The 24,840-nt window shown below is 37.0% G+C and overlaps 2 protein-coding genes and 1 long non-coding RNA gene across 10 annotated transcripts; all 3 read left to right on the top strand.

The window, feature by feature from the left end:
- Positions 1-866: 866 nt before the first annotated feature.
- LOC113304804 lies at positions 867-3,861 on the top strand. Of its 7 annotated transcripts, XR_003338414.1 has the most exons (9): positions 867-1,168; positions 1,254-1,324; positions 1,404-1,478; positions 1,595-1,692; positions 2,296-2,366; positions 2,573-2,679; positions 2,837-2,975; positions 3,308-3,458; positions 3,571-3,861. It is a non-coding gene; the product is annotated as an uncharacterized LOC113304804 (long non-coding RNA). The 7 variants fall into 7 exon arrangements; XR_003338415.1 differs by lacking the exon at positions 2,573-2,679 and having other exon boundaries at positions 3,313-3,458; XR_003338411.1 differs by having other exon boundaries at positions 2,296-2,679.
- Positions 3,862-14,880: 11,019 nt separating this feature from the next.
- LOC113303667 (nuclear pore complex protein NUP50A-like) lies at positions 14,881-17,927 on the top strand. The gene is made up of 2 exons (XM_026552724.1): positions 14,881-15,061; positions 16,272-17,927. The coding sequence occupies exon 2, from the start codon at positions 16,337-16,339 to the stop codon at positions 17,594-17,596; it is 1,260 nt and encodes a 419-aa protein (XP_026408509.1). The 5' UTR covers positions 14,881-15,061; positions 16,272-16,336; the 3' UTR covers positions 17,597-17,927.
- Positions 17,928-18,140: 213 nt separating this feature from the next.
- Positions 18,141-22,567, top strand: LOC113303666 (coiled-coil domain-containing protein 186-like). Of its 2 annotated transcripts, none has more exons than XM_026552723.1 (3): positions 18,141-18,682; positions 18,999-20,461; positions 21,578-22,567. In XM_026552723.1, exons 2-3 carry the CDS (start codon positions 19,012-19,014, stop codon positions 22,375-22,377), a joined length of 2,250 nt encoding a protein of 749 aa, XP_026408508.1. In that variant the 5' UTR covers positions 18,141-18,682; positions 18,999-19,011; the 3' UTR covers positions 22,378-22,567. The 2 variants fall into 2 exon arrangements, with proteins under 2 accessions (XP_026408508.1, XP_026408507.1); XM_026552722.1 differs by having other exon boundaries at positions 18,999-20,476.
- The last annotated feature ends 2,273 nt before the right edge of the window (positions 22,568-24,840 follow it).

The following is a 24,840-nucleotide window of genomic DNA, read 5'->3' as shown; positions in this document are numbered from 1 at the left end:
ATGTTTGTTTTTGAGTATTTAGGTACTTTGGAGTCATTTGGAACAAAATAAGAAGAAACAACACAAAAGTCCCATCTCATGTGCAATTGTTGTTGGAGGCGAAATTATTTCTCATTATTTATATTTATTTCTTCATTCTGTCTGAAAAGCATGTCATCTTTAGTGATGCGAATTCTGTCTGAAAAGCATGGCAGCTTTAGTGATGAAGAGACATTGAAGAGAAGAAGTGAATCTGAGAAGTGAGAGACGGATGTTGTTAGTGGTAGAATTCGAAAAAGGATAAAAGCATTATTTCATGAACAACTGCTACTGGAGCGGAGCAGAGCCGAGCCGAGCCAAGCCAGCGGTAGGAGACAACTACTGCAGCTTAGTCTAGAGAAGCAACGAAAAGACATTCTTAGTGTCTATTATCTAATGACTGGGTACCTAGAATTATCCTGGGTATCCCTTATCTACTTCACCAGGGTGGATATATCCACATTCATTTCCTACACCAACCTTGGAATTCAGAGAATAATCATTTTCTCTCCTTGCCACTCACCTGAATGTTAAAGAACCCATGGCGGTTGTTAGAGTCCCAGAAATAATGAGATGAAATTGAATCGAGAGAATGAAGAGAAGAAAATACTGATGTTGTTGATGTGAACCAGAGAAATTTAGGGTTCAAATGAAGTGAAATAGATTTGGGGTTTGTTCAACTGCATACAAGAGATAAAGAACCGAATCTGAGATGCACTAGTAGAGAATGGATTTTTTTAGTCTGCCTGGGCTTTATAAAAACGACTACCAAGAGCTCTCTTAATAGATTGGGCTTCCAAAGGTAGACGTTTCACTCGTAACTAGAGGTTATTTTAGTAAAAAAATAGCCTTTTACATGTTCCCAGATTTCTCTTCGTTCAATTTCTATCTCCGCCTCTCTCTCCAGAAAATCTTCTCTCTCTCACAATCTCTCGGAGTTATCTTCTTTCATTTGATTCATGATATGAAACCATAAATCCAATTTCTGTTCTCATGAATCGCGAGCCTAAATCAAGAGCAACCCAAACAACCCAATCTTTCAACAGAAATCGAAAACTCTATCTCAAAAATCAAAACCCATGGATGAGCAGAAATCAAAAGCAAACATTGTAACGCAAGATCTGCTTACTTTTCTCTTGATATCATCAGGGTAATAATAATCTTCTTCTTATTTCATAAATTTGATAGTCTTTTAGTGTTCTTAACAATTTTAATTTCTTCTCTGATTTATGCAGTAAGGTGTTTCGTTTTCTATTTTCCCCTACAAGAGAACTCCTCAATTAGGTTGAAGATCTCTTCTCCTAGTGTAAGAAACAAAACCCCTAAATCTAATTCTGAAAATAAAAATAACCTTAACTTTTTTTTTTTTTTTTTTTGTCTTTCAGGTTGAGGAAATCATCTGCAGCTTAAAGAAGGGTTTAATCGCATCATAAATCGTTGTTGGTTTCTTGATTCTCTTGGTATTGCTCAATTTAACAATGTTCTCTTGGTGTTTTTAGTGTTTTTTTTTGATCGATGTGTATGTGTTGGTCTGATCTGTTTCTTTTTTTGGTTTTGGTGTTGGTTTGATATTCAGGGTTCGAAGATTGGTTGCTAGAGTTTCCCTACAGAGAGATGATATTGAGATGATACTTGTTGTTGTTAAACGATCCACTTATTACTACTGATTACATGGTATATTTTTTTTTTACTCTTCTCTAGTCAATGTAAGAATTTTTAGTCCATATGCTTCGTAGATCTATTTTATTTATAAACTTTATCTATTGAAGCTTGTTTGATTTAAAATGGGTTTAGGTTTATGAGTAATCCTTACGAAAATTAAAAAAAGTGGGGTTTTTTTTAGTTTAAATCTGTATACAAGGGTTTATACAGACTAATGATTGGATATTTATTGTTGATCTTATGTTTATATGGAGGTTTAGATTTTGGATTTTGTGTTATTGACTTATTGTTTGATTGGAATACAGAAAATGGAAATTTTTAGATTTTGGTTAGGGCGTATTGCTGAGTTGGGGTTTGATTGCTGTAATTGCTTGTATTATTATTATGTTTGATCTAGAATTTCAGATGTTTTGTGTATCTAAGTTAGCACCTGGTGGTGTTGAAGTTTTTTTATAATGCAAGTGGAAGCTACCCATACTGGTGGATGGGTTTATATGTATAGTAATCACAAAGTATGTGATGGTGCTCATTTTTAATGCGGTAGTAAATATGACTTGGCTATTTGAGCGGACACCTTTAATGAAAATAGCTTTTTTTTCTTTTTATATGTGGCAGGAGTGTTTAAAGGGTCTCAATTTTCTTTAAAGGATGTCGAGGTGTTGGTTGGTGAAGTTGATTTGGATGAAGTAAGATTTGATTTCACATTTCTTAAAACTTGCCGGTCTAATATTCTGGATTAATATACCTTCATTTGGTTAATTTAATGGAGTGTCTTTAGAATGGTGGCCGCTCCTGCTGAAGCTGCTATTGATTTCACATTTCATAAAACTTTCCGGTCTAATATTCTGGGTTAATATACCTTCATTTGGTTAATTTAATGGAGTGTCTTTAGAATGGTGGCCGCTCGTGCTGAAGCTGCTATTGACTGACAGTATACAACTGATAGCAAAGATTTCGCCAAACACATATTTTACACCGTTTTCATGGGACTGAAATTAGGTTGGACTTGAGGCAAAACCCAATGCCTTATTCTTTTATTTAAGTTCATAGATGTACCATGTAGATGTTTATCAAGATCATTGTATCATTGGCTTATTTGGATTTACAAAGCATCCACTGGCACTTAAACTTGTTCTCTGTTTTTTCTACAATTCAGATGCCATAATGACGCGTTCAAAGCTACAAGCCGCCGAAACCGTTTCTTCTCACCTTGATGTTTGGATGAACATTGTTATACATGAAGAACTAAATTTCTGACAACCATCCAGTGTGTATTAGGTACTAGTTCACTGAGGGTAAGAGCTGAATTCCCGACAGCTGCAGAGTCTATCGGCATGTGGTTCACTGTGAATCACCTCTTAACTTTTGTAATGTTGGTATTAATTTACATCTTAATTAGTATTGTTAATTAGGTTCTTGTAATGTTTCTATCTTTTGGTTTGTTCCATAAACACGGGAGATAAATCTATGGATATGAAGTTGCATCAAAATGTTAATGCAGTTGTAAAATATTGTCAAAGATAACCACTATTGTGTTGAAGATGTATTAAGATCATTGTATGATTGGCTTATTTAGATTTAAAAAGCATCCCCTGGCATTTAAACATGTTTTCTGTTTTTTCTGCAGTTCAGATGTCACAAGGACGCGTTCTAAGCTACTAGCCACTGAAATATTGAACTGGGACCTGAACTCAACAGGGGTAAAGCAGAGTTGGAATGACTGAAGAGTAAAACTGGCCGAAGAAGTCACTTATCCTTGCATGAACAATCAAAACCAGGTTGGTCACTTCTCTTTGCGCTTTCACAATGTAAACAGAATACTTTGTCATTCAGAATGAATTCATGTTGTCTCTGATTCTCTGTCATCTAGATACCTATTCTTCAATGCAGGAAAGGAAGCTAGCTGAAATGAGGAAATACTTCTTATGAGGGTCCAAGTGGTGGATCAAGGAAGATATTATAGGCTCTTATGAAGCATATCATAGTATGGGAAATCCTCTGTTATTGGTTTTTCTTGTATTTGCGTTGTTGCTTATGTTAATAGCAAAAAGATTATGAATTAAGCAAATATGAAACTTGAGTGATTATTGTTTGTTAAAGTAGTATATACTGAATTGGGGTTTTTGATATAATGGGTATTCAAATTTTTGTTCTTTGTCATTATATATGATTTTAGTTGAAGAATCAGCTGAATCTATTAGTATTTTTTTTATATGAAAATAAAATCCAGCAAAACAACTGTGTCTGTCCGTATCAATTACCACTCTCTTGAAGGAAGTCGTAACTGAAAAGATTTAAGGAGACTCAGTCACAGTAGAAAATAAGACTCCAATATTAGTGCTCCCAGAAGCAGTCATATTTAGTGATTTTAAGTGTTTTCCTGGCAGACTTTTTTTATGCATTTCCACTAGTGATGGGTTTGCTGTGATGGAATTGAGAAGAGAGATTGAAGTTGCATTTGGAGATGAATTATATGTCGTTTGTGAGGATTTGCATCTGAGAAGATGGGGTTCGATTTGATATTGATATTGATAGAGAGTTCAAGAAATTTAGGATTCAGAAACTGCAAATTATTGTTTGTGGAACTGAAGATTTTGGATTTGTCAGTATGAAGATGATGGAAGAGTTTTGATGAATTCTGAAGCTGATGATGATTAATTGAAGCTGTGAGAAAATGGGTTTGCTGACTTTTTAGTGATTGCAACAGCTAAATGGAGTTGCAGTTAGCGTGAGGAGAAGAACAAGGGAAAGCTGGATGCTGCTGCTGGTGCATAAATGGCTGGCACCTTGGTTATGCTGAGTATGGAGTATGAAGATTTTGGGGTGTTGGTTGGCCTGAGATGATGGCTCGAGTCAGTTAACACTGTTGCAGATGTTGCTGCTGCTGAGATGCAGGAAATGGTGCTATGGGAGTTGTTGTCGTTGATTCTCATGGGTTATGGTGATGTTCTAGTTGAGAAGCCATCAGATTAAGCCTACGAAAGAAGCAAAAGAGGAGAAAAGAAATTGAGCTGAATTGGTATTGTGGGTATGAAGGTGCAGATGGTTGAACTGTGAAATTGAATCTGGTGATGTCAAGCATAAAGGAATTGCAGCTGGTGTTATGGGCTGGCAGTGAATTGGTATTGGAACTGCAAGTAGTTGGATGAGGCTGTGAAGATGATGGAACTGAGACGGTGGACTCGCTAGTGTCGTGTAGCTATAACTAAGCTGTGAATGATTGTATGGATTGCAGGTTGTGATGCTATTGGTTTGAGCTGTGGTGCTAGTTAAGATGGGGTAGTAACTGGTGGTTCTAGATAAACTTGAAGCAGATGAAGAACAAGAGAATATTGAGAGGCTTCAAAAGATGGTTGTGGTGAAGTGTGACGCAGTTTGATGCAGTGAACTGAACTGCAGATGATGCTGGCTGGAGGAAGTGAAGGTGTTGCAGCTGTTACCGTTGAGAATTTGTTATTGCAAGTTGAGTCAGGTGATTACAAGGGAGCAGTGGTGGTGGAATGAAAGGCTTGGCATGAAATGAGCAGTTGCAGGTGATGCTGCAATGAAGTGGTGACTATACTGGTGCAAGAAATGATGCAGTGGCGCTGTTAAGAAGAGTGCTGTTGTAATATTAAGATTGCGGTAAATACGGATTCGATGCTCGGACTTGAATAGATTTAAAAACAAAAATATATACAAAATTGTCACAGGATCAAGAGATACTAGGACTCAGGATTCCACCAATTCTTATACTCATGCGAATCAACTATTAATTCTAGACAATTATAGCTTATAAAGATAACAAATATCGACTCTTTTCTTTGCCAAAAATAGATTTTGTAAAGTATTAGATGTAAATCATAAGCATGATGCATCAAGAGTTCCTAGACTAAGCATACATCATCAGATAAAATCACAAATAATCAAGAAAAATCATAAAACAACTCATAATAGTGCAAATAGTCATAAAAGAATTAAATAGAATTACTCATGCATAAAGAATGGTTTCCTCCATCATCCCAGTAATGGGGTTTAGCTACTCATAATAATAATGTTCTAAAAATAAATATTTTATGCTCAAAATATGATTGAAAGAGTGAAAAATATAATACAGTGAAACTACGACCCTGTTTAAGCGTACAGAGAAGAACGATAAAACACCACTGCTGTAAATAACGATACCTCACTGCTGCTGTTGACGCTGTTGTTTTAAGACCAGCAGGAGCAAGTCGTTGTCACCGTTGGTAAACGACTGTCTTGTGGAGTCTGTTCTTCGTGTTCTTCGTGCTCTTTAATGGCAGCAGCAGCAGAACTCCTCCTTCCTGCAGCTCCCGTTCTTCGCTCCTCTAGCCTCTCTCTGGTCTCTGATCGACCCCAAACCTCTTGATCCCTTTTCTTTGAACTATCCCGAGTCTATTTATATGTAACCTCACGGTTAAATCTCAAGGAAATATCTCTTTCTTTCTCTGCAGGTCAAGGTCTTTATCTGGTATTTCTTTTCCTGTCAAACTCTCTTCTACGCGGCGGTTGGTTGTAAAACTCCCTAAGATAGAGCAGCAATCCAATACAAGATATTCTGGCCACGTAACTTCTATAGCTAAAATCAAACAGAACCCGTAATGACTCACGGCTCTGTTTTGCTCCACACGATCAATTCTGGTCCTTCAAATCACCCCTGTTAGCTTCCTATAAGTCCATAGAATAAGCCCAAACATTTCCAGCCCTTTAATCTCCTTAAAACTACCCAAACAATTATATCGAAAATCTTCCAGGCGTGAGAACTAGTTTCCCGCCAAATTTTACGTTTCAAATGTTGAAGATGGGTTACCCCCTAACCAGTCCTGGTGTCCCTTTAGCAGCTGCCTGGAAATAGGTCACCCCTTAGTAATTAGGTTACCCTTTATCCAAAATCAAGGGTCCGTATAGCAAGTGTCCCCTGGGGAATTTTCCGCACTTTTTTCGGGGTTCCTCCGGGTTATTTCTGGGGTACTTCCGGTACACTTCTGGGGCGCTTCCGGCACTCTATCAACGGAGGTCCAAACGCCGCATTTTCAGCCAATTTCGCCGCAAATCCTTATTCTTCTAAAAACACCTACAAATAAATAAAATAACCAAATAAGTATAGAATCGAGCACTAACACTATATACAATTGAGATATATTAGACACATAAATGCGTCTATCAAATACCCCCAAACTTATTATTTGCTAGTCCTCGAGCAAATCAAAACTACAAAATAAAATCCTAACTGACTGTCGCAGGCATCGTCGATTGCATTTAGCGTATGCAATAAGCCTTTAAACCCCTAGGTGGCCCTAGTGGCCGAGTTATAGTCTCGGGAGGGCTTACAAGAGATATACCCACAAAACCTGTACTCCAGACCTTAGCTATCTACGCAGAACCTTGGAAGGCACTAAAGAATCTCCTTGGTTGGCGTACTTATTGACTACAGGAAGAAGTACCCTGATGCGAAATTCCAATTGCTGTACACGAGTTTGCACTCAAGCATACTAAAATTCATATAAAGTGACAGAGCTCTACTCAGATAGTTGCACTATGGACATCATATTCGGAGTCAAAACTAATCACATGCATAGATCAAGAAAATGGATATAGAAAACATAGATGGTTTTGATGTTTACTAAGTGAACGACGTTTCCCATATCTGTCTGAAGGCCTCCGCCAAAATGAACCTATCTTAATGGATTGAGATACTAGTCTGACTAATATCAACACACTGGCATATACAAGGGTACCAGTGGTCGATAACCTAACTCTAGGTCAACACAACTGGCATATACAAGGGTACCAGTGGTCGACTTTATTGAATTTATTCCTTTTGGTCAAATGGTCTGGTCTCAATTTCTTTTTTTTTTTTTTTCTACTTTTTGGTAACTACCATTTTTTTTTCATCTTTTTTTTCATCTCTTTTCTTTTTCAACTTTTTTTTTCATGGTATCTCAATCACTCTAATTCACCCTAGCATTGGTAACAACTTGAATCGTGGGCCCCACCTATCACTTAGAGAAACATAGTTTAAAAACAAAATAAAATAAAAATAGAAGTGAAAAGGACTCAACGAGATATGGTGAAACTATCATGTTATTTCTAACACCTGAGCTCTGTGCTTTTATGAATAGACTCTTTAGATGTTTCCATCTAATCAGATTGGTTCCTCAAACTCCTACAATCAAAATGCTTCCATCCACTTAGATTAGTTAGTGCAATCCTCAATAGGCATAATTTCTAAGCTCTGGAGTTTATTTATTGCAACTAAAAATTTTCTCCCATACCCCCAAACTTAAATCTAACATTGTCCTCAATGTTCTAAAGATAAAATTAAAAACATGAACAAGGATAAACTATTACCATTCGAAGCAAAAGAGTTAAGGAAAGATATTACCTGGTTGCATGAGTTTGGGTTACCTCCCAAGAAGTGCTAAGTTTAAAGTCTTCAGCCAGACATAGAAAAGGTTTAGTCAACTCGAACCGTATAACAGTAGCCGGAATAACTGTGGGTCTTTAAAACCAAAAAGAGCTGACAAAAGGAAACTGCAGTAAACCAAGAAAATGTACAATACTGGCATGCCCTTACCTAGTTTCTGGATAACTATCGCTAATTGCGGTTCAGGTTCAGGTTCTATGAAGGGGTCTAAATAGACTATTTTCCTCGGATGCATTTCCTCATAGGTAGGATCCAAATTATTAGGTCCTAGAGTCTGGAAAAACTCAGATAAGAACCTGGAATCAAAAAATAACCTAAATAATTTAGGATCCTCTAAGTCAATTAGGTATGACTTACATAGTTGACCACAGTCAGAGTAGTGGTCATTCTGAAGCAAATGTGTCGATTCTAATTTCCTAAAGTACTTAGGCTTAGTCTTAGAACTTAATAAGTAACACATTTGAAATCTAAACGTTCCCACAGTTGGAACAAAACTATTTGGTGGGAAAACAAAGTCAATCTGGGGATCATAGCCTTGGCAAACCACATCAACCAGAGGATGGGTTTCTAACGACTGAACTTCTTCCTGGACATCATTAGGATCGGGAAAACGAGTATGAAGGTAATCTTGTAAAATGGTTGAGGCACAGATATCAAGTCCTAAGTGTGGGGACTTTCTCAGAGTTAAAGGTAAGGCACTAGGGAAGTGATAATCACCCCCAAACTTAGAGTTTTCAGTGTCTCTAGATAGACCTCTAATTATTTCTTGAATTTCCGTATCTTCAGAGTCCTTAAAATATTCAAGAGATTCTTCTAAGTTATTATCAGGTAGTGCATCTTTACTCATCTCTACGGGTCTATCTTCTTCTTCCAAGACTATTGTTTCTAAGTCGCTAGACTTTAAAACAGTATTTTCGAAATGAACCCGTTCCTCTAAACCACTATCGGCTTCGTAATCAAAAGGAAAAACTACATCGTCTAAAACGGTGGTATCCCTAATCAAATCCTCGTCCTTTTGAATAGGTGAATAATCATAAAAATTATTTGGATTTGAACTAGAAATAATATAATCACTATACAGCTCAAATGGATTACTAGATTCCTGATCACTATGCCTACATATTTCAGATTCTTCATCACTACTATCCTCATCATCATAATAGTACGAAGATGATTGAACGTTATCTAAATAAGTAGTGTTACCAATTATAACCTCGTTATCTTGATTATGTGAAAAAGTATCTTCATTCTCAAGGGTATTATTGGATACACTATATTGGAAATTCAAGTTATTTCGAGCAATACTTTCGTTCGTCTCTAACTCAAGTCTACGTGTCGACTCAGCTATCCTCTCAAGGGTCTCTTCCAAAGAAAGTTCCCTTAGTGTAGGATCTAAGTTTTGAGTTAATCTATTGAGGATATCTTCTACAGATTCAGTTGTTGTTGCAGTTCTTTCGTCCATAACTACGTTATTCACCTCATCTAATTTATACGTCGATTCAGCTAACTGACGTGATGACTCAGCTAAATTCCTGAGAGTCTCTTCTAGAGAAGGAATAGGAACTGAAGGATCATAATAAGGACTACTTTTCAATAGTTTGATTGTATCCTCTAGAGACGAAGAACTAGTACTATAATCTTCTTGCTCGTATGACTGATGCACGTGTGGATAGTAATTGGGCTCACCATGGTATGACCCATAACCTTCAAAAGGTTGGCGTTCCCAACCACTATTTACACTATGGTCATAATAATGTCCATATTGTTCAGTTGGATAATTTTATTCATTTTGATGGCTATTATAATACCAGTTTGACATTTCAACTGCAAGGGAATTCTAAACAAGCACAAAGAAGGCTGACTCGACCACGACAAGCCTATTTTATCTAGCAAACAAAAAGCATGAAGGCTCCCTTAGATTTTTTCTAGACTAGCTTCTATCTCTCGAAGGGGAATTCGTTACAGTTTGAGCAAGCCCCTATGGAATCAATCCGAGTCAAAGTAAGTTGAATTGAGGCGAGGGAAGCTCAGTGGAGCTTTGATACCCAAGGCCTAACCGCTATCACAAGGCGGCGCAGTCACGCATTCAACTCACAGAAACCATTATGAACTTCGAGGTGTGCTTAAAAAAGTAACCAATATCCTTCGAAATTTTTTCCTAATAAGCGCGTTACCCTATCGGTCTCGTTCTAGTCAAGTTTTAAGCTTGGGTTCGCGTTAGGTTTCGTTTTCCTAAGGCGGGCAAGAAGGAAACGGGGATGAAATCCGAGTCCTTATCTTGATTTGTCCAGGCCTTGCCCTTTACTAGGAAATTAAAAACAGTCCAAATTCGTCCTCAATCAATGAATCACCTTAAGGAATACAGTAATTCGCTTACAGGAGATTCGCGAGTGTTTCGATGGACTTACCTCCCGTACCAGACGGGGGATGAACCGTTGAAGTCGACTCGGGCCACGACTCCTATGTCATGTACGAACCCGAGGGGCCGAGACGATATCGTAATCGTCTTCCTTCTCTGCACACAGTTTATATAATAAATGTTTTTTTATAATACCCTTCCGTAGGGTTAAAAAAAATAAAAAAATGTCCAAAAGTCCAGAATAAAGTCCAAATAAAAAGTCCAGAAATTACAAAATTATGAAAAATAAAGCCTATTTACAAATTCTAAAAATAAATAAATAAAAGCTATATACAAAAATAAAAATAATAATAAAAATTAAATCCTAAAAAAAAAAAAATTATGTCTTTTTTTTTTCTTCTCTTTTAGCTTTTAGCTTTAAGCTTTTTGTTCCCAAGTCCTTAGTATTCCACTTCGAACCTGTAAATCAAAGACACAAAAAGAAACGTAAAAAGGAACAAATAATAATAATAATAATAATAAAAAAATTAAACCTAAAAACAAATCTATATACAAGTCCGCGTCGGCGGCGCCATTTTGTTGTAATATTAAGATTGCGGTAAATACGGATTCGATGCTCGGACTTGAATAGATTTAAAAACAAAAATATATACAAAATTGTCACAGGATCAAGAGATACTAGGACTCAGGATTCCACCAATTCTTATACTCATGCGAATCAACTATTAATTCTAGACAATTATAGCTTATAAAGATAACAAATATCGACTCGTTTCTTTGCCAAAAATAGATTTTGTAAAGTATTAGATTTAAATCATAAGCATGATGCATCAAGAGTTCCTAGACTAAGCATACATCATCAGATAAAATCACAAATAATCAAGAAAAATCATAAAACAACTCATAATAGTGCAAATAGTCATAAAAGAATTAAATAGAATTACTCATGCATAAAGAATGGTTTCCTCCATCATCCCAGTAATGGGGTTTAGCTACTCATAATAATCATGTTCTAAAAATAAATATTTTATGCTCAAAATATGATTGAAAGAGTGAAAAATATAATACAGTGAAACTACGACCCTGTTTAAGCGTACAGAGAAGAACGATAAAACGCCACTGCTGTAAATAACGATACCTCACTGCTGCTGTTGACGCTGGTAAACGACTGTTTTATGGAGTCTGTTCTTCGTGTTCTTCGTGCTCTTTAATGGCAGCAGCAGCAGAACTCCTCCTTCCTGCAGCTCCCTTTCTTCGCTCCTCTAGCCTCTCTCTGGTCTCTGCTCGACCACAAACCTCTTGATCCCTTTTCTTTGACCTATCCCGAGTCTATTTATATGTAACCTCACGGTTAAATCTCAAGGAAATATCTCTTTCTTTCTCTGCAGGTCAAGGTCTTTATCTAGTATTTCTTTTCCTGTCAAACTCTCTTCTACGCGGCGGTTGGTTGTAAAACTCCCTAAGATAGAGCAGCAATCCAATACAAGATATTCTGGCCACGTAACTTCTATAGCTAAAATCAAACAGAACCCGTAATGACTCACGGCTCTGTTTTGCTCCACACGATCAATTCTGGTCCTTCAAATCACCCCTGTTAGCTTCCTATAAGTCCATAGAATAAGCCCAAACATTTCCAGCCCTTTAATCTCCTTAAAACTACCCAAACAATTATATCGAAAATCTTCCAGGCGTGAGAACTAGTTTCCCGCCAAATTTTACGTTTCAAATGTTGAAGATGCGTTACCCCCTAACCAGTCCTGGTGTCCCTTTAGCAGCTGTCTGAAAATGGGTCACCCCTTAGTAATTAGGTTACCCTTTATCCAAAATCAAGGGTCCGTATAGCAAGTGTCCCCTGGGGCATTTTCCGCACTTTTTTCGGGGTTCCTCCGGGTTACTTCCGGTACACTTCTGGGTCACTTCCGGCACTCTATCAACGGAGGTCCAAACGCCGCATTTTCAGCCAATTTCGCCGCAAATCCTTATTCTTCTAAAAACACCTACAAATAAATAAAATAACCAAATAAGTATAGAATCGAGCACTAACACTATATACAATTGAGATATATTAGACACATAAATGCGTCTATCAAGTGCAGGCATGGAGCTGGGGATGGATGCAATGGCACTGCGATGCAGGTGTCGAATCTGTGTTGGTCCAGGCTTGTGTGGCTGTTGGATGGGAGAGTGTGTGATACTGCAGCTGTAGAAGAGGTGTTGGTTCTGATATGGAGAAACAAACAAATTCAGGTGGCATGTGTTGTTGATGGTTATTGGTATCGCAGGTCTGAGAATACAGGAAATGTGGCTTATAGCTATGAAGCTTTGAACTAAAAACAAAAGAGAACCAGTGAACAGTGGGAGGTTTGGCATGAGCATGAACTGGTGATGGAATAGGCATGCTATGCAAGCTCAGGAGGATATGGCAGTTAACAGGTTATGGCAACTGCAAATATGATGAATGGCCTAGAAGATGCACCACTGTTATGCAATTTGAAGTCACCAGAGTTTGCAATTTTGAAATGAGCTTGTGCAAACTTACTCTGCTCAGTTAACCCGAGTATGACCAGACATCAGCCTGACTTGGACCATTTGATTGACCAGGGTTGACCAAGTTTGACCTGCGAATTTTGGTGGGTTTGACCCAAGCAGATATGGGCTTTTTGGTTTTTATTTGAAGAGAGGTCTATAAAAAGGATATCTCTCTATTCTATCTAGGATCTTTTGCTTCTACTTCTGTTCTAGGGTTTAGAAACATGAGTTTTCTTTTTATTCTTGTTATGAACTCCATTAACATGAGTAGTTAATCTTATTACTGGTTATGGAATAATTGAATTTCACACAACATGCTTTATGATATGATAAATTAGTTTTGTCTCCATATTATCGATTATGACTCACTATTTATATTGTTACATGATTTGAATGCTTGTTTGATCGAGTCACGAATCGGTTGAGTTTGTTTTCATCTATATTGCTAGATTAGGATTTGTTATACGCAAAAGTGATAAATTCCTGATTACAAGTAGCATAATTGTAAATATTGCTTGTAGTGATACATCCTAATAGTCACAAGTGGATCTTAACCTTTGTTAAATCGGATTAGTGCTTTTACACGTTCGATTGCTTTGATTGGCCTGATTTCATAGAACTTAATGCATCTAGGGAATTAAACTTGATTAGTGCTTTTATACGTTAGGTTGTTCTCTAATATAGAATTCATATTCACATCTTTTAATGTGTTTGTTGATGACAAGAGGATATTTGCGGAATATACTTGCGATCAAGGTATCCTAGGGCCTTTGATAAAAGAGAGATTAAATATCAATTCTAGTTATTGTTAAAAAGCATGTTTGTGAATGAAGATGAATCCTTAACCAATATTTGTTCTATTTGATTTGCTTGTTTATTTCTTTATTGCTTTTATTTTATCTTAATTTATAAAAATCAGAAAACTCCTCCCTTTGTTTATATAAGAAACCGAAACATATTGACAACCTAGTCCTCTCTGTGGGAACGATCCTTTCTTACCCTTGTTATATTATATATTTTGAGTAGTGAGAAAGTGAAATTATTTTTGACGCATACGACAACGATCATCAACTACCAAGTTCTAACCTAATCCGAGGCTTGACTTAGTAGACTTGAAATAAAAAAATAGTTTTGATCAACTAACACTGAAAACAAGCTTGAAATAACAAAACCATGCAAGTCAACATGATTTTAGCTATCCCAGATTCCCAATACAACTTTGCTACATAGACAACGTTGTGTACACCGAGAGTGGATCCAACGGCAGAAAGGTCACCCTCTCTGCATTGGGATAGGGGTGGGCAGAAGTAGGCCTCATCCCTCCCTCACACGGTACATACACAACGTTGTGTATCTATCATTTTCGTTTCCAATATCCAACCCAACATCAATCAATACACCCTCATAAGCCATAACTAATTCGCACCATAAGTTTGCAAGCTAAGGCTGTTGGCGCACATTACTCGGTTCTTCACCCATGGAAACTCTACAAATTGAATGACTTCGTGTGATCTTTAAAAATTTCATTAAGGTTTTCAATTTCCTAAATCAACATTATTAATATAGTTTTTCTTTTTTCTTTGAGGCTTGATTCTTTTTCGGAAATAAATAAATTAACTATGCTTCCAAATTTTCTTTTACCAGTTCATGTTAGCATGATTACCCTACCATAATCTAATATGCACCGACAAAAGTTTCCTTATCCATAATACAAAGTCAAATCCTACGAACATAATCAATCTTCAACGTTTAATCTAACGGCTCACAATATTAAACTTAGTTTAAGACCAGCAGCGCATGATAGTTCCTTGTAGGAAGATACAATATGTTTTGAAAATTTTAAGAATAAAAATAAAAGCAGATCTACATATTTGAGGACAGATTTTTATTTAATTTCTCATTATTTATTTTTATTTATTTCATTAATTCTTTTCTCCGTTGCGTCTTCTTTTTTTTCTTTTTCTCCTCAGTTGAAGCAACCACAGGAGAAAAAACCCTTATTTTTTCACTTCTACAACTACCACCACCACCACAGAGGCGGAGATATCAGAAACCCATTGCTCACCGTAAGTTCTTCTCTCTGATCTTTAGTTTTTCTGGGTTTATTTTTTTTGTTTGGTTCATGGGTTTGTTTTCATTGGATTGTTGGAGCTTTTGGTGTTTCTGTAATTTTTAGTGAAACCCTTTGATAAGATTAAGCTTTGAAGGTTGATTTGACAACCCTTTTAGTTAGATTTTAGGAATTAGGTTGACATATTGTGTTTAAAACCCTAATTTTAGGTTAGGGTTTTGTGTGATTTATGGAATTTTGTTTTAGGTTAAATATGTTGGAGAGGTAGTTGGGCTGAAGATGTAATATCTGTTAATTTTTTTGAAGATTCTTTGCTATAATTGTTTCTGTTCTTAGTTTGGGCTGTGTTGGGAGGAAGGGACAATTTGATGTGTTTTGTGTTTTGTTTGGTATGAGCTAAGCTGAATCAGTTGGAAAATTGGAATTCTGGGTTTTGTTTTGTGTTTTTAGTTATCTTTCAATTGTGAACATATCTTGAATTGTTTGTATGTTGTTAATTATTTGCATCTTCTTTAATTCCTTTTGTAGCAACAAATTTGGGTTGCTCGTACTTTTTGATTTGATTTAAAGTAGACGTTACTTTTTCCTGTTTGTAGAGGATGAATGTTGGAGTCTTTTATGATATCTCGTTGATGGATTATGAAGTTTTGTTATGAACCTCATGTTTTGTTGGTTTAAGATGTGTAGGGAAACAAATCTAGGCGTTTTTTGCCACCTTTTGCTGGTATGAGTCAAAGTATAATTGAATATCTGTAGGAATCGAGTGTTACACTGGGTTTGCCTGTATGTAACTTGTCCTTTCCGTTTTGTTGTTACCTTTACTATCTATTTGAAAACCTCCTATGCGTATATATGTTGTATGGCCAAATTGTTAGTGCTAGTCATTCTTAGTGTTAGGAGTTCTGTTCTCTGGCATACTTCAGAATCTAATTCTTAATCTCAGTTGACAAAGCACTTCTTGTTAGTTATCAGCAATGGGATTTACCTGTGTCAGTGACGTTTATGTTATTGATTTTCAAGCATGGGTGATTGAGAATAAAAGCTTTGTCATATCTCTAGTTTACATATGATTTTGAATTCTTTACATTATGTTAGATTCTTGCAGATTCAGATATTTATTTTTTTATTTTTCGGATTTGGTTAGTTTTCAAAATAGGAAGTAAGATTTGTTGATACCAGTTTTATATGATGTTTTTATGCAACAGGATTCTCTCGATTTATACAGGAAGGGATTGAGAATATTTAGTTTTGTTTAAGTTTCAACTTTACCATGGGTGACGCAGAAAAGGATAATCCTCCTACTAAAAAGAGGGGTGCCTTGACAGAAATCTCACGAGACAACCCTGGTCTTGACGATGACGAGGAAACTCATGATCAAGACACCGGAACTTTCAAAAGAGCCAGTGAGGAAGTTTTGGCCGCCAGAAGAATTGTTAAAGTTCGTCGAAAAACTACACCTGCGGCTGCATCTTCCAATCCTTTTGCCGGTATCAGCTTGATTCCTCCTCCGAAAGCTGAAACTGGTGCAGTATCAACCGCGTCGGTCGAAGCCCAGATTGTTAGTCAGAAACCAGTTGAAGATGAAGTGGATAGTGGTATTGTGAAGGGAGAGTCTGAGACTGAATCCAGAAATGGAAAAGATAAGCAGTTAGAAAGCAAAACTGAGGAAAAAACTGCTGAATCTTCTGAGAGTGTGGAGAAACCTGTACCAATTAGTGCGAGTTCTACTGACCCTGAGCCTACCAAGAACAAAGAAGATGAGAAGGAAAAGACGGAAAAAAATGGTGAGGGTGAGACTGATCCATCCGGCGCTACAACACCTCTGAGCTCATTCGGGGGTCTTGCGAGCAACCAAAATGCCTTCACTGGTCTTGCTGGAACTGGATTTTCCAGTTCTTCGTTTTCCTTTTGTTCAATACCGACAGACGGGTCTGCATTTGGTTCTGGTTCTGTGTCTCTCTTTGGGCTGAAAATTGACAAACCACCTACTTTTCCTCCACTGAATCTAGGGAACTCTTCAAATGGGAGTCCTGCATTTGGTTCTACTGGGTCATCGGATGCTACTACAACTAAAGGTGGAGGAGTTGTGGCCCCATCAATGCCAGAGGTGCCTGTAGAAACTGGGGAAGAAAATGAGAAGGCTGTTTTTAACGCTGATGCTGTGTTGTTCGAGTATCTTGACGGAGGTTGGAAGGAACGAGGAAAGGGAGAACTAAAAGTGAACATTTCTACCTCTGTTGCTGATCGAGCTAGACTTATCATGAGAGCCAGAGGTAACTTGCGTTTAATATTGAATGCTAGTCTCTTCCCAGACATGAAGCTTGCTAACATGGACAAGAGAGGTATAACTTTTGCTTGCATTAATTCTTGTACGGGTGGTGAGGGGAAAGATGCCCTTTCTACATTCGCTTTGAAGTTTAGGGATGCGTCAGTAGTAGAAGAATTCCGTGCGATCGTTACCACACACAAAGGTAAAAAGAGTGCACCTTTAAAGACCCCCGAGAACTCCCCAAAGGCTTCTGATGATTGAAGAGGGTACGGAAAGAAAGAAATCTTGTTGCTGTACGAAATTCGCTCTTGGTAATAGCTCCTGAAATATTCCTTTTTTTTTTCAAGTCTGCAGAGTAGTACCATGTAAGGTGAGGTCTTATCATGTAGGTTATGTTTAGAGTTATATAAATTCGAGTCGTATCCATTTGGTTGGTGTGTGACGACAACCTAGTCTTGGGCAGAGTGTTGCAAACTTCTATTTTTCTTTTCGGATAAACTCATTAAAAACTGCTAATGTGCAGCTCTGGATATGTGGATCTAAGTGTAACTTCTGAGACTGTGTTATAGAAGAGGCGTCTTTGTTTTTGAAATTTGCATTATTTTGTGGAGTTTAACCATTTCAGTTGTCATTGGTAGATTATACATTATCTTTTTGGGGGCCAAGAATGGAGGACTAGTTTATTTTTGCCTAGTCGTGCCTCTTGGATGCCAAGAATGACACTGCTTAACTTTGAAGTGCTTTCACTGTGTTCTTGTAGGATTTTTTACTATGAGTAATAAAAGCTGTTGGTGTGTATTGTGAATGCAGTTAATCACCTAATGGCCGCTGTCGCTTTGGGTGCATCATGTGCGTTCCAAAGAGTCTGTGAAGACTTATCCAAAAACAAAACCAAACAAATCTTCCATCAATGTGCACTATATTGAGCAATGCTCTATCAAAATTTACAATTTCTTTCCTGAAAGAGTTAAAGACCAGTCAACAGTGTCAATAAGACATCTTAGTCCTCGGTAAAGTTGAGCTGCACAGGGGTAAATCTGGACAAAATTTAACATTCTTATCTGCATCCGTCCTTGTCATGTCAGCATGTCTTCTCTTGTAAGGGTGAAACATTATTGGGGTAAAATAGTAAAATTCGTTGTTATTAACGGACAGGCCCTCACTGTGGTTCAGGCTCAGCCTTGCTGCACCTGCTTTATGGCGTTCTTTTCCTACTGCACATGACCGCTTACCTTTTATAGCAAGTTTTTCACCCTCTATTCTCGCACCTGCTATTGTTGCTTGCTGCTCCTTCCTTCATCATCAACTTCACCTTCTTCTTCCCTTCCTTTCAGATTTCTTCCTTCTGTAAGTATCTCTCTCTCTCCTTTTCTCTCCAGCTTTACTTTTTTTTTTGTTTTCAAGGGTTTTGGAAAACATGAGTAGAGGGCTTACGAAATCTTGATGAGTGTTTATGCCGACTACTTAAGAAAATGGGTTTTCTGAAACTATGTTTTATGTGCTTGAATGTTTCTAGGTTAAGAAAATGGGTATTCTGAAACTTTACTCATACTGTGTTGTTTCTAAACTAGACCCCCATTTCATTTGTTTTTCATAGTTTTGAGTTTTGACTCATTTTTAGAGATACCCTTTTTCGTAATAAGGTTTTGTGTTGTATTTGCAGAGTTCCATAGATCATGGATATAGTTGTTCATCAGTATCAGTGTGAGATAAGGAAAAAATGTGAAGAAATTGATTTCTGGAAGGAGAAATCCTTTGTGTTACAGAGTCAATGTATGTCTCAGAATGATGAGTTGAATGCTTATAAAGTTAAGTATGACGCGTTAGATGCCCAATTTCAGGACAAGAATTTGGGTTCTGACATTGTTGAGGGTAAGTTGAAGGACTTAACAAATGAGGTTTCTGAAACTGAGATTGATAAGCTTAAGTACCAGATAGTATGTGGTAAATTGAATGAGCATATTGAGGAGTTGAAGACAAGGTGTGAGGAATTGAACAAACAGGTGGAATTGAATCTGAAGCAGGAAGCTGATTTGGAGAGAGAGTTGAAAGATTGTAAAGCTCAGGGTTATGAGACACATGTTGAGCTCAACAAGTACAAGAAGAAGTGTGATGATTCGAAAAGACAGGTTGAGAAGTACAAGAGAAGGTGTAAGGATTTGAAGATACAAGTCGATGAAAGGCGGAAGAGTCAACATGGTTTGGAGAAACTATTGGACATTTATAAAGCTAAGTATGATGAGATGCATGCTAAGCATATTGAGGGGTTGAGGAGAAGGTGTGAGGAATCGAGCACACACTCAGAACCGAACGTGATACATGAAGTTGATTTGGAGACACAGTGTAATGATATGGATGGTGAGCTCAATAAGTACAAAACGACGTGTGATAATTTGAATGGACAGATTGAGGAGCTCAAGAGAAGGTGTAAGGATTTGGAGTCACAAGTCAAATGGAGTCGGAAGAGTCAAGTTGGCTTGGAGAAACAGTTGAATATTTATAAAGGTAAGCATGATGAGATGTATGCTAGGTTTAAGGAGAGGACCGGATTGGTGGTTTCTCTTGATAATGATCTCATGGAGCACAAGAGAATGTGTGCTGAGCTGAATCAATGGGTTGAGAGCTTAGAAGATGAAGTAAGAGCAACAAGAGATGAGACGGGAAATCGAATTGACAGGCTCAAGAAGGTGATTGGGCATTTGGGGCGTGACAAAAGAAGGGCGGAGGATGAGTGTGAAGTTTTGAAGATCAAGTTTAGGGAGTCTGAGAGTCAAACAGCCTTGTATCTGAAAGAATTAGACGATTACAAAGTCAAGTGTCATGGTTTTTTGGTAGAGCTTCAGAAGAAGGCAGCGGAACATATTGAGTGTGAAAGTAAGTTGAAGGACTTAGCGTTGATTACAACTTCTTCTGTGGATGAACTTGAAGGCTACAAAACGGCCTTGAATGGACTGAAAAAGCAAATTACGTCTCTAACTGAAGATCGAAAGGTTTTGTCCGAAAGAGAAAAGAAAGCAGAAGAAAGAGTCGCTTCCTTGCAAGAGGTAATTAAGAATTTGGTGGAAGAGAAATCTAGTCAGCTCAGTGGGGATATCGAATTGTATTCCTCTCCTCCTGTAAACAGAGGTGAGCACGTCTCAGGTATGAATTAACATTCTCGTCGTTGTCGTTCTTTACATATATCAAATCCGTTTGTTAATAAGTTTTCACTGTCAGTCTCTCACTGCCTTGTTATTCTCTGTGTTCATGTGAACCCTGGGTGGTGAAAATTGACATTTTCATTCGCACTACTTTGTTATTCTTATCTTCATATAGACTGTTCCTTTCTTTCTCTGTCTATCCAATGGTGGTTAATTCGTAATTTGTTGACGAAAATATGCTTAATGGGTTTCATGATCATATATACCTAGTACTTGTGTGTGTTGGCTGTTGTATTTCCTGTTGATTCACACTTATTTGTCTGAATGCAAACACCACTGTACTTTGATTTTTTGCTTGACTATCTCAAGTCCGTTGCATGAAAATTTAGATGCTCTGTCTCTATGGGTCTATATTTTTCATAGGCGATACGTGCTAGTTTACTAATGGTTGTCCCACGTCAATATACTGACATCAAGGAATATTCCTAGTTTCAATATCCATCAACGGTTGACTTCTCTATATACCATGAGCTTGTTTTTTTCTTGACTCTTGGATTGCTAATGTTTCGTTCTACACTTTCAAGTCTGGTTACTATTTAGGGAAGCAGTTGCTAGCAATAGGCCAAATACTAAAACTTCTGACTAAGATGTCTATGAGCTTCCGTTTAATTCCTGATTTGCAACCTGATACTGTCTACATTTTTGACACTCATTGTACTACCCTACTGGCAGAACTGTAGTTTTAGTGTTGTTTTTCTGGTTGGGGGAATTTGCAATTTGCAATATTAGTTGGGTTGACAGCTTTTTGCAATCTTATGCTTATCAATCATATGTCCTGTCTTGATTCACTTGAGGGACATGCAGTGACTTGCAATAGCCATAAGTTGTAGTACAAATCTGTTTGCAGGATCCATTTGGATACCTTGAAAACCATAGATCTTAACGACTTGATGATTTTTTAATTATTAACTTGGCGTCAAGGCAATTTTCAGCTGACCATCTAGTTTCCTCTGCTAGACATTACAAGGAGTTGAAGACCTTGTCAACAACTTGCTTTCATTTTACTGTCTTTTAACATTGTCTCTTTCTGACATTTTTGCAGGCCCAATGCCGATTGAAAAGCAATCAGAGCCTCTAGTAATCTTGAATGAAGACAGTGAGAATGCAGTTTCACTATTCAAGATGGAATGCACAGATAGATATGAGTTGGAAGAGAGAGAGATAGGCCTGTCTATGCAAGATAGCAAACAACCTGCTGGTATCAGTGAGAATGAGAACGATAAGGAAATCAGGCCAAAGCATACTTGTGACGTCGGATGCAAACAAAGACTGGACATATCAACTGGCAATACAATTGAGAGACTTTCAAACTCAACAAAGTGTCTGACATCATTAGAAACGCCGTTGTTTGGTCAGAAAGGCGAGGAATATGCCATCAAATGCGAACCAGTTGATCTCCCAGTAACTTCAGCACCTAAAAGAAAGAGGCTCCTGGAAACAGTAACTGACATTATTGATGAGGATGACAAAAGTCTAGTTAGTAAACGAAGGGTGAAGAAACCCGAAGAGCTCACAGGAAATCCTACATCTGAAATCTCTACCATGAATCTATGTGCTGGGGATGTTTCTGTCTCTTCAAAGGATCAAAATGCCCAAGAATACACAACCAATTTACAAGAAAGACTTGTCTCAGAAAACAAATCTCAGGCTGATCGAACATCAAAAGATGAAAAATCTCCACATAACTTGGAAATGGATGAGTCATCACAAGTGAAGGTATGTAGCTTAACTACTGAGAGTGAGAAAGTGGAAGAAGAAACTGATTCTGATAGCGGAGATTGTAAAAGTGAAGCTGCAATGGGTAATGAGTTGGATAGCAATGATGAAAAGGATTCGACATAAAAAAAACTAATGCTCTAGGGGAAGAAGATTAGATTAGCACCTAAACTTATTTATGTGAGAAGACTTGGTAAGTTTTTAGTAGAATGTATATTCTAACCGGTAAAACTCTTGTCGAAGAATAGATTTGGTACCTAAGGTTGTTATGAGGATCTTGTTTTTATGCAAACTTGTGTTTGGTGACTTTGGTCTACTCTGGACTGATTGCAAGGATTTTTCTTTACTTTGCATGAAAGTTAAAAATACAGGTTTAGTTTTTTGCCTCTTATTCATAAACTGATTTAGTATTTCCATATCTAGCATCACTTGGTTGTATTGTCAGAACTTTTTGCATATTGGTGGATGTGCACCACCAACAAACAAGCTTTATGATCCTGAATGCCATTTCCCTGCGAGTGGTAAAATTACAAAGTAATGACCCTAAGCTTAACATTCAATCTGTCAGCAGTTACGCTGTGTTCAATCCAATCACAACTGAAAGTGTTGATTTTTTTGCTGTAATTTTGAGTATAAAATCACTCAGCAGCTTTGCAATCCCCTTTGTTTGGCTAGTGTGGTTTCGTTTCCGTTACAAAAAAAATATCAAAAAAAAATACCAAAAAAAAATCCTCAAAAATCATAACACATAATCCATGGGTTCAATCCAAATAATACCTAATTTGAGAATTTTGATTCAATTAATTAACTAACTAAATTAATTAACCTAAACATATTATTAGTGTTAATTAAACAAGGATATATTAGGCATTTTGAAAGTACATGGTTAAGGATTGTCCTGTTTTACTTCAAAATAATCAGAGTTTTGTCTCATTAGGTATACTCAATTAATTTGAGTATACTCCAATCTCGCCAGGCTCTTTAAATTATCGCCTTCTCTTTTTTTTAGAACCAACAATGGAGATACACAACATTATGAAGCAATTTGAAAATTTTCTTATCCAGTTTTTATTTGATAAAGGCTAAATTATCCTTAAGTATCTTCCTAGTTTGTTAAGATTAAACTTAAGATCTAGATTTTATGGTTTAGTTTTTTTCTTTTTTTTTTTGATACTAAAAAGAAATTTAATTAATCTCTAAAAATGGAAAGAGAGCTCACATCAGCTTGAATTACTATGAAGTTTGGTGGATTCGTGATCCAAACCCTAAAAACTTTATAAATGCGAGAATGTCTAGCCATTTTATCAGCTGCCTTATTCATTTCTTATTAATGAATTCGCAAGTCCATAATGGATGCTTGCTCAAATAATTTGTAGCATCTTTGATAAGTGGTTGATGCTCCCATTTAACTTTATGCTAGTCCCCATTAGTTGCATCTGTTACATTTTGTGCATCCATCTCAAAGCAAACTTGTTGCAGGTTCAGATCTCCTGCCCATCATATAACATGCAACAAACCAACTACCTCTGCTTGTTCCGCATCTAAATTTCCATGCTCATAGATGCATATTCCTTGTTCAAATGTACCTGTATAATTACGCAGAATTAATCCTATTCCTGTGTGATTTTCATTTAAGACAGTTTTAAAAAACTCACAACATATAGAGTATGAGTTAGAGTTTGGAGGTGCCCATGTAATATGTGAAGGAGGATTCAGATTGTTATTGTTTATCAAGGCTTGGCTTTTCCTCATTGTTACTCTAATCATATTATTGAGGTATTGTATATTGCAAATGACTGTCACTGGGTTTGGCTTCATTCCTTAAAAAACAGATGTGCACCTTGTTCTCCATATCTCCCAGCTAGCATTAGCCATTTTCACTATCCAATCTTCATCAAGATTACAAAACTCATTCTTAAATCAACTCCTTATCCAGTTTTCAATAGTGGTATCAGGTTACTCCATACTGCGCCGTGCACTAGGGACAAAAGTCCAAACTGCCTTTGCAAAAGGGCGATCCCATGTGTTAGAGCACTGCTCGGTCGAACTCGCAAGCGTTTCTATCTCAAGCTTGTTTGTCAAGTTTAGTTGATCAAAACTATATACTTGATTTCTAGTCTACTTATGGCTATGTCTCCGATTAGGATAGAGTGTGTAGTTGAACTTTAGACTTCACGAGGTTCACCAATTGAAGACGAAGATCTACTGAGGAGCTTGGAGGAAGTTCATCAACAAAAGGTATGTGGAGACTAAAACTTATTTATCACTCGGAAGTCTATTCTATTCTATCTTCTAATGAGACTAATAGACTTTTACATTATACACATTTGATATTTCGATCCAAGTTTAACTTGCTTATTAATTTTTCGAAATATGTGTTGGAAGATTTTTGCTTTAGCTATGTTCATCATATTCTTGACGAGTTTAGTTGGAAACAATTTATTTGTTCGAAACTAAATACAAGTCAAAAGATGATCATGTGAAAATTACCTTGAACATATTATATAATTTGTATGTGACAGTAATTTGATGTTAGCTTGGAAAGTTTCATATTGATCATTCTATCACTTAAAAATTACTTGAATCTAA

This window comes from Papaver somniferum, chromosome 8 (assembly GCF_003573695.1).
Source record: "Papaver somniferum cultivar HN1 chromosome 8, ASM357369v1, whole genome shotgun sequence".
Lineage (NCBI taxonomy): Eukaryota > Viridiplantae > Streptophyta > Magnoliopsida > Ranunculales > Papaveraceae > Papaver > Papaver somniferum.
The sequence above is the reverse complement of the archived record's forward strand: the minus strand, read 5'-3'. Positions and strand labels throughout refer to the sequence as shown.

What these genes read in the sequence shown, in the direction of transcription:
- LOC113303667 (XM_026552724.1), top strand. Translation starts at nt 16,337, where the DNA reads ATGGGTGACGCAGAAAAGGATAATCCTCCTACTAAAAAGAGGGGTGCC.
- LOC113303666 (XM_026552722.1), top strand. Translation starts at nt 19,012, where the DNA reads ATGGATATAGTTGTTCATCAGTATCAGTGTGAGATAAGGAAAAAATGT. An exon ending in CAGAGGTGAGCACGTCTCAG is followed by an intron (nt 20,477 to 21,577) that starts GTATGAATTAAC and finishes ACATTTTTGCAG; the next exon opens with GCCCAATGCCGATTGAAAAG.